This window comes from Oxyura jamaicensis, chromosome 1, assembly GCF_011077185.1.
Source record: "Oxyura jamaicensis isolate SHBP4307 breed ruddy duck chromosome 1, BPBGC_Ojam_1.0, whole genome shotgun sequence".
Taxonomy (NCBI): domain Eukaryota; kingdom Metazoa; phylum Chordata; class Aves; order Anseriformes; family Anatidae; genus Oxyura; species Oxyura jamaicensis.
In genome coordinates, this window is record NC_048893.1 from 114,286,762 (window position 1) to 114,302,151 (window position 15,390).

Below are 15,390 nucleotides of genomic sequence, written 5' to 3' on the forward strand. Positions count from 1 at the left end.
CTCTATGTCTAGAAGACATCTATCTGATCTGGTATCAAAAATACCCAGCAATAAAGTATCTATTTGAGGTCTCAGCACACTGTAATGCAAAATCAGTTCATAAATGTGAAGATCATCTGTAAGGTTGCACATGCCTAGGAGGATATGAAGGTACAGAAAGTCATGAGAGGCAGCACCTGGCCATGTAAGATATGGGGGTCCCTTCTGAAAACAATACTTGCAGCTGAACCTTGTAGGCAGAAGATACTCCTCCTAGTGCGTCCTGAAGAGGCAGCACTTTCCCTCTTGCAAGTCTGAGCGTGAAACAAGGAAAAAAGCTTTAAGAGGGGGAGAAAAGGGAACACAGCATCAGGTCAAGAAAGTGTAGCCACTGTCTGTATAGCAGTCTGTTAAGTTAATTTCACGCTTCCCATGTGTGGGTGCCCATCTTCCACACATCGTTCATGTGCATCTTCCTACCTTCCACACATCAATGCTCAGCAGGCCCTTCATTGCTCGTGTCCAGCTTCCCGGTGGTCATTTCTCCCAATGCCCTGGTGCCAGCCAGCAGCACAAGCCCCAGGTACCTTTGGGAAGCACTGTTGAGTATCTGCTCTGCAGCTTTTAGCTCAGCAGTAGCTGGAGGGTCCTTTTTGCTGCTGCTGCTCCTCAGCTTCAGGAGTCATGTGCTCTCCGTGTCACCGAGGGACAGGCCCCAGAGCATGCTGCATAGACTCCCTGTTGCTTAGAGATAAACTCTTCCATTCTGGAAGGTATTTTGGACCCCACTGCCATCCACTCAGCCTGAAGTTTGCCTGTGTGAAGTCTGTGTTGGGGGAGCATCTTTTTGCTAATAGTTAGATGAAAAGGGGTTCTACACTTTTTTTCTTTTTTTTTTAATTATTATTATTATTATTGTAGGGATGTGAGCAAAAAGAAAAATTATTCACTCAGAGAGAAGTGAGGCAGTGGAACAGGCTGCCCAGAGAAGCTGTGGATGTCCCATGTCCCATCCCTGAAAATGCTCAAGGCCAGGCTGGATGGGGCTTTGGGCAACCTGGTCTGGTGGGAGGTGTCCCTGCCCATGGCAGGGGTTGGATCCAGGTGGTCTTTAAGGTCCCTTCCAACACAAACCACCCCATGATTCTATGATCCTGTGATAAAGAGTTCTCTGCCTCTCAGTCTCTGAGTCACTGAGTTTATGATAATAAATATCAAACTCCGCTTTAGGAAAATAGAAGACATAAGAAGTGTTCAAAACAGGCAAGAGGGATAGATTATCACATCAAATAGTCTTGGCAATACTTAGAATTTTCCAAGAATTTAAACATCTTGTGTGTGCAACCAACTTACTATACAACCCAGAAAAAACAAGTTGGCCTAGCTTGGAAAAATGTCATATGCTTCAAGGTATTTGTCTAGGCTCACCACGCTCATTTTTGGTTTTGCTTTAAAATTCTACAAGGATACAGAACTAACCACACACTAGCTATTTCAGACAAGGCAATGTGGTATTTAAAAGTTTAATATTGTAATCTTAAACCTGTAACCTGGGCCTGCTCACCCTAATACTGTTTTCTTGAAGCCATCTTTTATAATAATCTTTGGGAACTTCTTTTTTTTTACTGTGCACAAATCTTGTCCTTAACCTTGTGTTTTCTATACAACTTTTAAAAAGCTAAAAATAAGTGATATTTCTACTTGTTTATGCATAATATATAACCCAAATATATGTTAAAAAAATGAAGCGAAATATCCAAGCAGATGAAAAATGCCATCCTACATAGAAATGAAATAATACTTTCATTTGAGGGTTTTTTATTATTATCAATCTATTTATTTGATGACACTGTATTGGTATGAGAGTACAGGTACAATTTTAATGCTCTTCCAGGTAAGTTTTATGCTTTTTGATACATGACTGACAGAATATTCCTTTCCAGAGAATGAAATAAAAACTATTTTATTTTTCTTCCCAGCACAGCCTCTTTGTTCCAAAACGTTATGATGATGACCAAATGCTTCTGTCTCATAACTTGGGCAAGTCGCAGAGAACCATGCAGCCTGTCCATGTCAGGTAAGTTTCTGGATCTGCTAGGGTCAAACCACCAGCAGATGCAGTTGGAGATTAATTATGTTCTAAGCAGTCTCTGCCCCATGCCTTTTTTTCAAAACAGCAGTTAAATAACTACAGAGCTATGGGAGACATACAGTCTTGTTTTCATCTCCAGATGATTTTCTTTGCAGTTTGCCTAAGGAGCTATATGTCTAGTCTTCCCTCTCCTCCTCTTCTTCTTTCTCTCCCATGCCCTGCTGAAGCACAACGTTTCTGTGCAAAACATGTTCCCCTTGTTTCCCCCCATGGCATGCTGGGTGCAACATAATTCGTTTCCATGATTCAGTTCAGGAAGAGCATCAAGTGAGAGACTTGAAGAGCTCCATATGTTTAGCCTGTCAAAGAGAAGATTGAATAGCATTTTATTATAAGTACCTTATGTACTTAAATCTAGCAGAAGCCAAACATGAATCAGTATCTGGAAGTTATATCTGGACAAATTCAAATGAGAAATAAGGAACAATGTTTCAAGACAGTGATTAATTATTTGTGGAAACTACCACATGAAGATGTGGATCCTTTAACTCAAGCCCAGGTGCCTTTCTGGGAGACATGCTTTAGGCAAATACAAGATGTTGAACCCAGGATAAGGGTAGCTGGGTGAAATTTTCTGGAAGTCAGACTACCAGTTTGGCCTTGAAGTGCAGATATCTACTAATCACCTGGTTTAAAATGCATTTCTCTTGAATACAAAGGGTTCAAAGTGGAAAACTATGCCAAAAGATTAAAAAGTAAATCTGTAGTGTATACCATTCAAAGCTGGTAAGCCACAAGAAAAGATTATAATATTCTCTTCACCATGGAAACACAAATATACTGAAAAAATCAAAATGTTGGTTGTTTTGCAATAGAAGACAAAAAGGGACATGAGTGCTCTGAAGTGAGTTGTTAAAAAGGAAAAAAAAAAAAAGAGCTGAGGAAATCTGGGTGACTCTTGCAGGTAGAGCATATAAAAAACAGGGAACCCTGTAAAATGCACTCTGTAATTGCAATGGAAGAAAAGCAGCAAATTTAAACACCAGAAAATACAGCTCTTGGGAAAGATACTGGTAAACCCTGAAGACCACACTCAGAAAGCCAGGCATGCAGCTACAAGTTGAAGAAAAAGGTTGTAAGAAAGCATGGCAAGAAGGAAGATGAGTTAAAAAAAAAGTAATAATTTTAAAAAGTTGGGTCAACAGTTACTAGATTTTTGCCATTTACAAATAAAAAATATAAAATACGCCATTTCACAAATCTGAACTCATTTTGAAATAACTCACTTCCCCTGTGATAGTGGAAGGACAACAGTGTGAAGTAGTTAGTGATTGTTTTTCAGGTTAGCAATATTTTCTGTTGCTAAGACACAGATGTGATTTTCCTGATTGCCTGAAACTGGTTTATCAGTAAGCATTCTATTAGAAATAAATTCATAAGCTGACTGGCTCACTGTGGTTATGTAAATCAATGTCACAACCGTGAGGAGATACATACTGGGAAGGACAGCCACAAATCCAAGGCCACTGTTTGGGTTTCTGGGGGAACAGAAACCTCCTGCTCCAACACTTATTCTCAAGTGTCCTTAATCAGATGTTCTGGTGGGAAAAACCTATGTGAATACAGCGCTTGACAATACAATACTTGTTGCCAATAGTCCTCCATTTCTGGTGTATTTTCACTCTCCCTCTGGTGAACATTCTTCCTCTTTACACACTTCATCCCCACACTCTTGCATGCTCTTTCTTCTTTCCCTGGTGTAAATCAGGAGTAAGTTGAAGTACGGGCCAAGGCTGCTTTTGCTCTCATCAGCTTCTGAGAGGACTTCTCAAAGGCCATTACACTTCAGCCTGTCACCAGGTGGTAATGGGCACCAGGTAAAACCCTGCTGCTTTGCCTTTGTTTTCCTCTGAGAGAAAGCGGCACTTTTCTTTATTATTATTATTATTATTATTATTATTTTCTTTATGAAAGCAACTGCAGCAGTTAGACAATATTGAATGCCTTGAGGGTTGTATGCATTAGGAAAAGAAACCGGTGCTGGAGCTGGGTGCTTTGAGCAAGGCTGATTATTGAATGAGAACATCAGGAGCCCTGTTTCCCTGAACTCAGCATGGACAGTAAATAGGACTCAGTTTCTATTTCAAGGGTCTTTTCAGCCAACACAATCCTTAATACAAGTTCTTTTTTCCTTGGTCTCTCTCTCTCTCCACAGCTTTATCTTAGTAGCAAATGACAAGTCATTTTTTGTTTGTCCTCGTTTTCCATCTCTCTATTCCTTTTGCCGCAGATAGGACACGCTCACTCAGATGGTATTAATGCAATACCTAAATCATTTTATTCTCTGTATTTTCATTCAGGCTACCATCGAGATGGTAGCTCCCATTCTGTTTCCCATCAGAAACAAAGAGAGCATTAATCTGTCCACTGTTTCACTGACTAGAAGGTATTACGTTCACCAAATCCAAAGCAGAGGTGTGACTCTGCATGGCTCAAAGACAAGCTATGCTGAGGGCCATTCACTTGTCAAGATATGCACACTTCAGCTGTAACTTCCTTGGTCTTTTTATTTGAGTTGCTGGTATGCATAATGGCAAACCACTGAGGAGAAGTTTGTTTCCTAATACAGGTAAGTTTCAAACCAAAAACTTAGTTTTCTGAAAGCCATGCCATACCAGCTTATGTCCTCTTGAGATGCAACTCCCCAAGGGTGCAAAGCCAAAAAAGGGAGAGTCTTCAGAAATATGAAAGGGTGCTTATAAGAAAATGTTGAAGAACTCACACAGTTTTCTTTCTATACCAAGCAGACAAGTTTGTTTCGTTTTTAAATCGCTTGATACTTTGTGGCCTAAACCACATCCAATGTTCTGGAAGGCTATGCCTAATGGATGGGCAGAGACTGAGAAGAATCTCAATAACTTTGATGATAATGTGAGACACAGAACAGAAGAAAGCATATGCAAAAGCTCCACTTCAGTTCCTATCTGAGCAGAAATCACTGCTTGTTTGTTACTTGTTTTCCAGGTTGGTTTGCAAGGTCTTTTGTTTTGTTTTGCTTTGTTTTGTTTTGTTTTGTTTTTTCCTGTCAAACACAGCCTCTGCATTTTGAAGAGACCTCTTAAATCAGACCTGTGATAAAGTAGCTTATAATGCTGAACTGTCCAAATGCAGTTTTTTTAAAATCAGGTCAGAGAAATCCTGTCTATGAAGAGGGTCAAACAGCAGAAAGGAGAGGGGAAAAAAAAAAAAAAAGAGAGAGAGAGAGAGAGAGGGAGAGAATGAATGTCTTTCCTGTTCCCATTTAGCCCGGATAAGAAGGGGAAAAGGGAAGACAGAACTAGAACAAAACTATTTCAGGCTCCTTTATGACTGACAATCTTTGTTATTTACATATAAAACCAGACTGGACAAAGCACTAAAAATACATTGAATCTCATTGGGAACAATCCTATATCAGCAGGGAAATGTAGCAGTTGACATAAGTGGCCTTTTTCTATCATTAGCCTCTACGATTCCGTACCCATTTCATCCACAGCATGTATGTTTCTTGCAAGTCTCTCTGTAATAATAATACCAGAAATACAATCCACTGCAGCGCTCGTTCTCTACACTACTGAGGAATGGTCTCTTTTTAATGCTCGTCATATTGGTATGGACGTTGATGACAGACACCCTGATGCTCCTCTCTATTCCAACAGTTTTATACCAGCATAATTCAATTGGAAAAAAAAAAAAAAAAAAAAAAAAAAAAAAAAAAAAGTACAAGCAGAAAATCTCATGCAGGTTTTTGGGGTGATTTCTACAGACAAGAATAGATGGCACGTCATGCTACAGAACTCCTGAAGAAGACAAGCACTGTTATCTGCCATTGATATATGCACAACTTACTTATCAGACATTGAACAACTGCCGTGACTTTTCCACTTTCTCCTAGTTCTCCAGGTCTGGAATTATCTGTCCTGATTATACTAAAGGTGTCCTGTCAGTGTCGCAGCAAAAAGTATTTTTACAGGACAAATCCCCCGTGCCCTGATGATAATAGGGATCTTCATTACCAAAAGTCTAAGTCCTAAGAAGAGTCTCAGTTAACACCAGATTATTCCCTAACGTGTTCTCTCAGAAGGCAGAACGCCATACAGGGTGTCCACACATGTTTTACACCCTTCCAGCACTTAAATAGCATATGCTGTGTTTTCTGTTTGAGGTCACCACTTAGGTGAAGACTCCAGCTTGTTTAAGTATGTGAATACTCTAACTGAAGCCAAAGTACTCAGGAAATTTGTTCAATCAGTTTTTTGTTGTTTCAAGTGCTTCCCACTGAGGTTAAATGAAGATCACCTGTGATGAGGCTTTCTGGTTTCTCTGTATTATTAAAGAACTGACCTAGCGTGGCATGCAGGTCTATGCCAGGCAAGTATTATCTAGGTAGATATTCCTCTCCACACTTTCTGCTTCTCTTGGCAGACCAGTGGACTTGTTTCTTTCTCTCTGAGTTTGGTGTCACCAGTGCTCAGGGAAAGGGGAACCTTTGGCTGGCAGACATTTCTTATTGCAGATTCTCTGAAGCACATTGTGCCATCTGAAGGTGAAGCCAAATAAAAATGACTGTCCTAGAAACATTTTTAATTCCTAGTCAGCATAACTACAACTCAAAGCAGAGAGGTGTTCTATGCACAGATTGACCAAGAGTTCACTTAGTGCCTTCCCTCAGCTGGAAAAAGATGACAGAGTTACAGTCGATTGCCTTTAACACATTAATCATGAACTCACTTCAGTTGTTTCTGACCCAGTTGTATCGGTTTAATGACAGAATAAAGACTACTCCTCATGAAAGCGTACACTTCCTACTCAAGCTGTCTAGTCTGTGATGTTCAGCATTCAATTTGACGGATGATTATTGCAGTACTACGTGCACGGACGGGTGTATCAAATGCCTGCCACTTCCTCCACTTAGGTTTCAGATTCCGGGCACCCGTCATGACACAGCTCCACAGCTGGAGTAGCGGCCAAGGCAGCTAGTGAAAAAATCCTGAAATGCCTTGTTTTACAAGCTGAAATACAGAGTGATAACTTCAGGAAGTTTGTTCGTACTTTGGAGAGGTGATTGAGGGAGGAAGCAAGTGCATGTGTACAGAGCAAGTGGATTGTTTAAGCCAACGGTCCAGAAACGCAAAGCAGGGATACAGGGTCTCCTGGAAGAAGCTAAAGTAGACTGTACTCCTTCATAATCAACATGAACAATGTGGGTGTTCAGAATATCGCCAAGTCCTAGATTTTGACACAAGATTTTAGGCCAGCACAAAAAAACATCTGTTCAAATTCATCTTCACCAGCACTTCTGTAGTGTAGCAACTTGCCAGTTGCATAATAAAATGAAACTGGGCATGTTGCCTTATGTTTGGCACTTTGGATTATTTACATTTTGCGTAGGTGCCCAAACATAATCGGGCAATGATTGATGAGAAATTCACACTATTATTGCACGTTCTTAATTTATTAGGGGTTCTTGGACAACTGAGACATTGTCACACAAAAACTGAGAAAGACAGAAGGCTTTTTTAAGCCTGCTTCTCTAAGCTAATGAGATTTGTGCATTCCCACTGTATGTGTATTTTTAATTTTGTACAAATATGAGTACCTGGCAATACTATTTGATTCTGTTCATCAGTTTGAAAGGAGAAAAAAGAAAAAAAAGAAAAAAAGAAAAAAAAAAAAAAAACAGGAAGAAGGGAAGAGATGTCAAATATACATCTTTCAGCCAAATTTATAAAAACAGACAGAGAGCAAGCTAATTAAAATCTGCATTAGAGAAAAGAAAGGGCAAAAGGGTGAGAAAGAATGAAAAACTAAATGTCTAGCTATGGAAAAGACTTCAACTACAGTTCATATCTTTATAAAATCAAGTTGATCAGACTCAAAAACTACAATAAATTAGGTTTCCTTTATTCCAAGTGCTTGGGGAGTTACTTGGGATTTTGGTTTCTTTATGCAAGACGTTTTCCTGAAAAATACTTCTTATACATACTACTCAGCTATGTATAAAAGGGAATTAAAAAATGGGAGTCTGGAATATTTAAAGGGAAAATTAATGAGTGAGAAAGGGATTCTGTTGCACCAATTGAACTTCACCATCTCCCTTTCTTTGGCATCTAGAGAAAGCCCCATTATAAAAACAAGAAAGCATGACAAAGTAAACCACTTTTTTTTTTTTTTTTTTTCCTATTGAGAGCTTCAGACATACAAATGAGTTCTTGCCAGATAGCAAGTGAGATTGTATCAGTTCCAAACAAGTGACTCAAAAAAAAAAAAAAAAAAAAAAGAAAGAAAGAAAGAAAGAAAAAGGCAAACAAAAAATGCAGGCACCTTGAGAGTCCTCTCAGCTTCAGAACTGTGGAGATCATTTTGCAGAAGCAAGCTTTGCTCTTGGGTTACAAATGTTTATGCCAAATTTCAGCTCAAAATGCTTTTGTATTTGTGTGAGTGAGTACGTGTAAAATTATTAATCTTTGAAAGCTGGGATTTGTAATAATGGAATTATTGACATTTTCTTGGCTCTAACTTTGCAGATGTGATGCTAAGGACAAGAAACATTCCCACTGTTTGATGAAAGGGGTTTCCAGGAAACACTAACAGTAATCATTCTTTAAGCAGAAAATGTTTTCCATCATCTGGCTGTAGATGACTATAAATAAAGGACTCAATCTCATTTTTATACAGTATTTCTACACTGTAAGAGATGTAATGATATATTGCACAGGTTGCAATGGAATGCATATACACAGTGAGGAGATTATAAACAAAATTCGTATGCACCACAATTATGTGTGTTGAAGCAGTGGTGTGAAGGAGAGGTCCACAACTGCACTTGTTGCCTTGGTTAATGCAGAAGGCTCCGATTCTTGTGCTGTAGCTAAATTGTTTTAGAGACAAACATCAATATGCAGGCAAAGGATGGAATCAGTATTTGTTTGCTAGCATAAAAGAATGGGTATTAAAAGCAGCCAAAATAAATTCTACCATTTCTTTTTTTCCTCAACAATGTCAGTAAGTATCGTTCTCACTGCACCCCCACCCCCACCCCCCTTCCTCTCATCTCCAAGTCTGGAATATATCAAACAAAACAGTGACCTTCCCTTGTAGAACAGGGGTGGTAAGGAGCCCTGACAGGGTACTGCCCTGCTTGTGCTCACAGCCAGACTCTGCTCTCCTGTTCCTCTGAGACAGCAATGAGCTGTGAGCCCACCAGGAAAGGTTCAGAAGAGGTAACCAGTAAAACCTTCATTGTTAGGGGAAACAAAAACCTTAGAAATGTCTTTACTCTGCAGGAGAGTGTGATTCAACAGGCACTGAGCTAGCACTGGTGTAGGTCAGACAGCCCAGCACCCTCTTCAATGGGGATAACAGCTCAGGCCCACACAGGCAAGGCACCAGACTCAAGCTATTAAATCTCACCAACAGGATTGCACTGTAGCAGCTATGCAGCTTCCCACACAGAGGCAGCAGGACTGCCAGCACCTCTGCAACGAGCTCCAAGCAGCGAGTGCCTCTGGCATGCTCATGGTCTCTGGGCAGCAAGAGTATTCTGCACACTCCAAGAACATTGGTCAACAACATCCTCTAATATGAGGATCACAGAGCTGAGACAAGCCAAGTTAAGCATCCCTCCCCTCCCCTCCCCTCCCCCCCCCTTCCCTTCCCTTCCCTTCCCTTCCCTTCCCTTCCCTTCCCTTCCAAATCACAGAGTAGCCCAAGTTGGAAGGGACCCACAAGGATCATCGAGTCCAACTCCTGGCTCCACACAGGACCACCCAAAAATCAGACCGTATGTCTGAGAGCCTTGTTCAAGAGCTTCTTGAACTCCAGGCTCAGTGCTGTGACCACTGCCCTGGGGAGCCTGTCCCAGTGCCCGACCACCCTCTGGGTGCAGAACCTTTCCCTAACCCCCAGCCTGACCCTCCCCTGTCCCAGCTCCATGCCGTTCCCTCGGGTCCTGTCGCTGTCCCCAGAGAGCAGAGCTCAGCGCCTGCCCCTCCGCTCCCCTCGTGAGGGAGCTGCAGGCCGCCATGAGGCCTCCCCTCAGCCTGCTCTGCTCTGGGCTGAACAAACCAAGGGGCCTCAGCCACTCCTCATACATCTTGCCCTCCAGACCCTCCACCATCTTTGTAGCCCTCCTTTGGACACTCTGTAACAGTTTTATGTCCTTCCTTATGGTTCCCCAAACTGCACACAGTACTCGAGGTGAGGCTGCACTGGCACAGAGCAGAGCAGGACAATTACTTCCCACAACCAGCTAGCAATGCCATGCCTGATGCACACCAGGACACAGCTGGCCTTTTTGGCTGCCCATGCACGCTGTTGACACATATTCAACTTGCCATCTACCAGAGTCCTTGGATCCTTTCCCATGAGGTTGCTCTCCAGCCTCTCATCCCCCAGTCTGTACAAATAGCCAGATCCATCTTCCCTTCCCATTCAGGTCTGGCCATTTCATAACAACTTGGGAAGAAAATGGTCAGAATAAACCAGATAAACCCTTGAGTTGCTGGACAGACAAGGAAGGTACCAATTAAACAGACTCATTTTGAAAGTTTATTTTTCTGCTTTCTTTGTATTCAAGAAATAGCTCTGGCCTGAATCAGAATGCACTTGCCCATTACCATCCCTGATTATCCAGGGAAGTGCTTTCCTCCATCCCATCCTGCTGCAGGATTACAGTCATTCAGCCATGTGGAAGCCATTGCCTGCCTGGGTGCAGCATGAGACAAGGCAATATCAGGCAAAAAGTGAAAAATAAAAACAGAGAAAATTAATAACTACCTATATTTGTATTACCAAATCTGTAATGAGGGTAAACTTTCGTAACCATAGCCCAGCACTGGAAAATTATGCACCTTTGAAAAACAGATTTCACCCTCTGGCTATTCCCCACTGATGATCTGCATTGCAGATTTGCAGCAATTTTTACATAAACAGAGACTTTCACAGCATCATAGCAGTGTCTGTCTGCAAGCAAATGACCACACTGGGAAGCAGGAGTTGTGAGGCTATCTAATGATTATACCAGCATAGATGTGTCATTGCTGTTTTCACAAGGCATCATAGAGCCTTACACAAAGTCATGTGAGAGTGAGTGAGAAATCAGCTGAATCTAATAAGAAAATGGGATAATTAATATGAACTCTATGAGGAACTGTTTGTAAAGCAATACGCAGGGCTCTCTGTTCAGCAGCTCATTATTCAGCCGAGCCCTAGTAAAGCTTCCCTGTCTCCATGGAGCACAACGCAAATAAAAAACAGCTTCATTTTCCTCATCCTGTCCCTGGAGTACACTATTTAAGGTGATCATACTTTTCCTTTTTTCACAGAACTTTTCCTCAAAGTGCTTATGGGCACCTAAGCTGTTATTAAATGTGCTAGCTGAGGAAGTGGAAGCAAGCTAGCCGGAGCCGCTTGGAGAGGGCAGCCACACTGCCCTCTGGCTTCTCCTGAGTCTGCTCAAAGAATGAGGAAGCACACAGATAACAGATTTCTTGTGAGACATGGAAAGTGTAGGTGAAGCAAGTTCTACAAAGATTTTCAAGCTCACACAGGGAGGTTTTCTTGGAAAGAAGCTTTCTCTTTGAGTGATAATCAGAAAATCCCAGCATTGGCAGGAGATGTAGAATCTCACCCACCCCCTGACGCTGCATTGTTTGCAAAGGGAAATTTCAGTGAGCAGAGAGGAGAGAGGAGGGAGGAAGAAGAAATATCAAGCTGGCTGCTGCTGAAAGGATAGGTCCAACTTGACATGATGTACTGCTGCTGCCACAAGTCAGCCAGTATTGCTTCTGTCCCACTGTCTACCTTAGAGCATGGTAAATGCTCTTCGTTTCCCTACTGCCAAGGACTTGTTTGCTAATGGACTGCTGACAGATGGATGAGAACATTTGTTTTATTTTTCTCCTTTTCTTCTCTGCATTTTTTAAAAAACTCCCCTTGTGAAGAAACAAATGCCATCCGTTCATCCATTCCTCAGTGATCTAATGAAATGTGGGCATCTCCCTGTTGATTCAAATAGCCCTTTTCAAAGTGAAATAATAATAATAATAGTAATAATAAAAGCAGCAGTGATCTGTTTTGTGAAATGCAACAACATGACATCAGGCTTTCTTGTATTTGGTGCAAGAAACCCAGTCATGTAATGCTCTTGGGCACATCAGAGCTGTGCTCCATGTCTGCTGATAACCAACAGTAAGCAAGAGACCACTGCATCAGTGAGGCAAGGACATGTTATCATTGTGTCCAAGGTTTTAGCATGATGTCTAGGTAGGAAACCAAGGCCAATACATGAGCAAAGACGTAATTTAGCTGCAGAGTTACACGGTGATCTTCCATCTTTATTACTCTTTTTTTTTTTTTTTTTTTTTTTTTTAGTGTTCATAATCACATTGACTTTTCTTCTTCCACAGGTCATTCAGAGATGTCCAGGGCAGAAATGCATGTGCCCATGCAGGGTGCTGAACGTTCAGAGGCTTGTACCCATCTTCAGTCCGGTGGAACTGCTATGTACAGGCAGAACATCTGCCTAGGATACAGACTTTCCAACCATGTCTTCTTTTGCTGCCCAGAAACTCTGTCCAGACACGATCTGAAAAATACATGTCCATTTGGCCTGGATTTGTAGATGTTCAGCACTCCAGAAGGAGTGATATTTCCAGTCAGAAAATGAGACAAGATCAACAAAACACAGACACATGAAAGCTGTATCTCTTCCAACACAGATGGACTGGATGCATACTCCCTTGGAAGACACTTTCATCTTTATACCTCTGTTCCAACAACTTTTATTATAAACTGGAGCCCATTGTGTCAATTCACCCTTGTTTCAGCAAATTTCAGCTCAGCCTTGCTTCTAGGCTCCCGTTTGTGAGCCCTGACTGTCAGCCAAGGAAATTAATCTGTGTTGCCTGACTGCAGGCTCTAAAAAACAAAAGAAACCCCAAAAGCTAAGTAGTGGTTCACATGCAAATGTGATGCCTAAAAAACATTTAAGGGATGTCTCAGTGGAAAGAGAATTAGAGACCAACCTTAAATCCATTGCTGATGATGACTCAAAAATGAAGGAACAGGAACACAGATCAAGTAGATAGGGGTTCCTAAAACATTCTCTGGAACAGCAAACCACACTGAAGAATCCAAGCACTGCAAATGAGACACTAAGCTGCAGTTTGACTAAGCTGTCCTGAAAGTGGCTGGTATGTTTGCAGCAGAAGAGATGCTTTCCGGGAGCATGTAGCTATCACTCTGCTCAATCAGAGAGGCAGTCATAATGATAAGGCAGTAACCTCTCTCTCTAACCTCTTTCTTACAGAAATACTTTCAATAAAGACATTTTTAATAATAATAATAAAGGAAATTAAATATATAACAGCATAGGATTCAAATGGAAAGCAAACCTTTTCTGAACAAGTGAGGAAAAAAATCTACCCTTTGATTAAAGCCTGTTTTTATAAATTTATTGAAACGGTATGGATATCATTTATTTTTTAATTCCAGATTTTTCACTCAGATCCCTTTTGTCTATGCAGTTGTTTGAGGGAGAAGTACCTAACTTGGTGGTAGTTTCTCTTCCCAGACTTAGGCAAATAAGGCACATCTTTAAGCTTGTACTGATGGATCTCCACAAGAAGATCTTACTCCTTTCAATTGCAAATTGAAAAACCCCATGCCCTAGTTAAGGTAGTATTTGTAGTCTCTAGTAGTCTATCCAGCTATAAACCCTTGCCCACCTTTTCTGACATTTTAGAAATATCTGTTCAGAGAAGGGAGATGTGAGAATAGTGTTTCCTTTCCCTCAGCACTCCTTTAACTCATCAGTGTGCAGTCAAATTCAGCCTAATACAGGTAAGGCTGTAAAAAATTTTATGTCCTTTGTGTCAGAAAGGGTCTGAAATGCCAGTCTAAGAAGAAGACTATCAAAAAAATTAAATAAATAAATAAATAAATAAATAAATATATATATATATATGTATAGAGAGAGAGAGAGGCTATAGTGACAACTGTCTGCTCTCAAGAGAGTCAGCCTGGAAAGCAAAGCACATAGTTAGCTGGTGCTCACTTGTGTCAGTATTAGTATAAAAGAAACCAAGCTTCCACAGAAGGACAGGACAAATTTTATAGAAGGAGAGGACAACTCTTCAGATTTGGTGATAAAAATCTTCCTTTCTCTCCTGACCATGGCAGGGACAATTTGATACTAGGACTGCTTTGTTCTAGTCATTTTTAATCACAGTTGGTTTCATTCTAACTTCACAGGTTAGGTTATGGCATGACTGGGTACATGGTGGAACAGTAATTGTTATCTGCGATGTGCCATGGCCTTTGTGTGAAGCAAATAGGCACTTGCCTTACTGAAGCTACTGCATCTGATCAGAGGCAATAACACTGATGCTCATTATGTATGGAATATCTGTTGTCTTTCTGTAGTCTAACTCATGTTGTGATGGCCTGCTTGCACATCATCTCTGGGTAGATGAGGAACACTTGCCAGAGGGTGCTCACATCAGGAGATAAAATGGTCATTCTAATGCTCAGGCACAGTTTTTTTCCTTACACTATAGGTAGATTCAAATGAGTGTCTGCTGGCTTGTCAGGTAGAAATAAATCTCTTACATTAATAATTGCTCATAGAGAAAGAAGTCCTCACTTAAATTTCTTAGACAAAGCTGTTGGCTTTGCAAATAGTTCCCAAGCTATGATCTGTCTGGATATACCAAATACTGGTATATATGGGATCTGTTTTTGAAATTATAATTTCAGAATATGGGCTAACTTTTGCCTTAAATGTATAAAGCTTTCTGTGAACCCAGACAAAGCATCCTCCAGTTCACTAACCTAAACTACATTGCTTGTTGGTGAGAAAGGCAGAATAGCCTGGTTACGGATCTGATTGTTGTAGAAGCCATTTCATATAATCATAGAATCATTAAGGTTGGAAAAGACGTCCAAGGTCATGTAGTCCAGCAGTCCACCTACCACCAGTGTCAACCACTAAACCACGTCACTAAGTATCACATCTACCTTTCCCTTAAACACCTCCAGGGACAGTGACTCCACTGCTTCCCTGGGCAACCTGCTCCAATGCCTAACCACTCTTTCTGAGAAGTTTTTCCTAATATCCAACCTGATTTCTCCCATCTACAGCAATTCCCACATTTCTGGAGAATTATGACTATTAACTGTGCAATAATTACATCGACAGGAACAAAATCATTGACCTGAGACCTCCCCACCACAATCACAAACCCATGATGATGGAGACAAAACAAGAAATGTTGCTA

At 41.0% G+C, this 15,390-nt stretch overlaps 1 protein-coding gene across 1 annotated transcript in view; it reads left to right on the forward strand.

The window, feature by feature from the left end:
* The window catches only part of LOC118170768, a 193,328-nt gene extending 179,928 nt beyond the window's left edge, over positions 1-13,400 (forward strand). The window contains exons 7-8 of the mRNA XM_035333347.1: positions 1,964-2,056; positions 12,520-13,400. Of these exons, the coding sequence (XP_035189238.1) occupies positions 1,964-2,056; positions 12,520-12,571 (145 nt within the window). The 3' untranslated portion in view covers positions 12,572-13,400. The remainder of the gene's footprint in view (positions 1-1,963; positions 2,057-12,519) is intronic.
* The last annotated feature ends 1,990 nt before the right edge of the window (positions 13,401-15,390 follow it).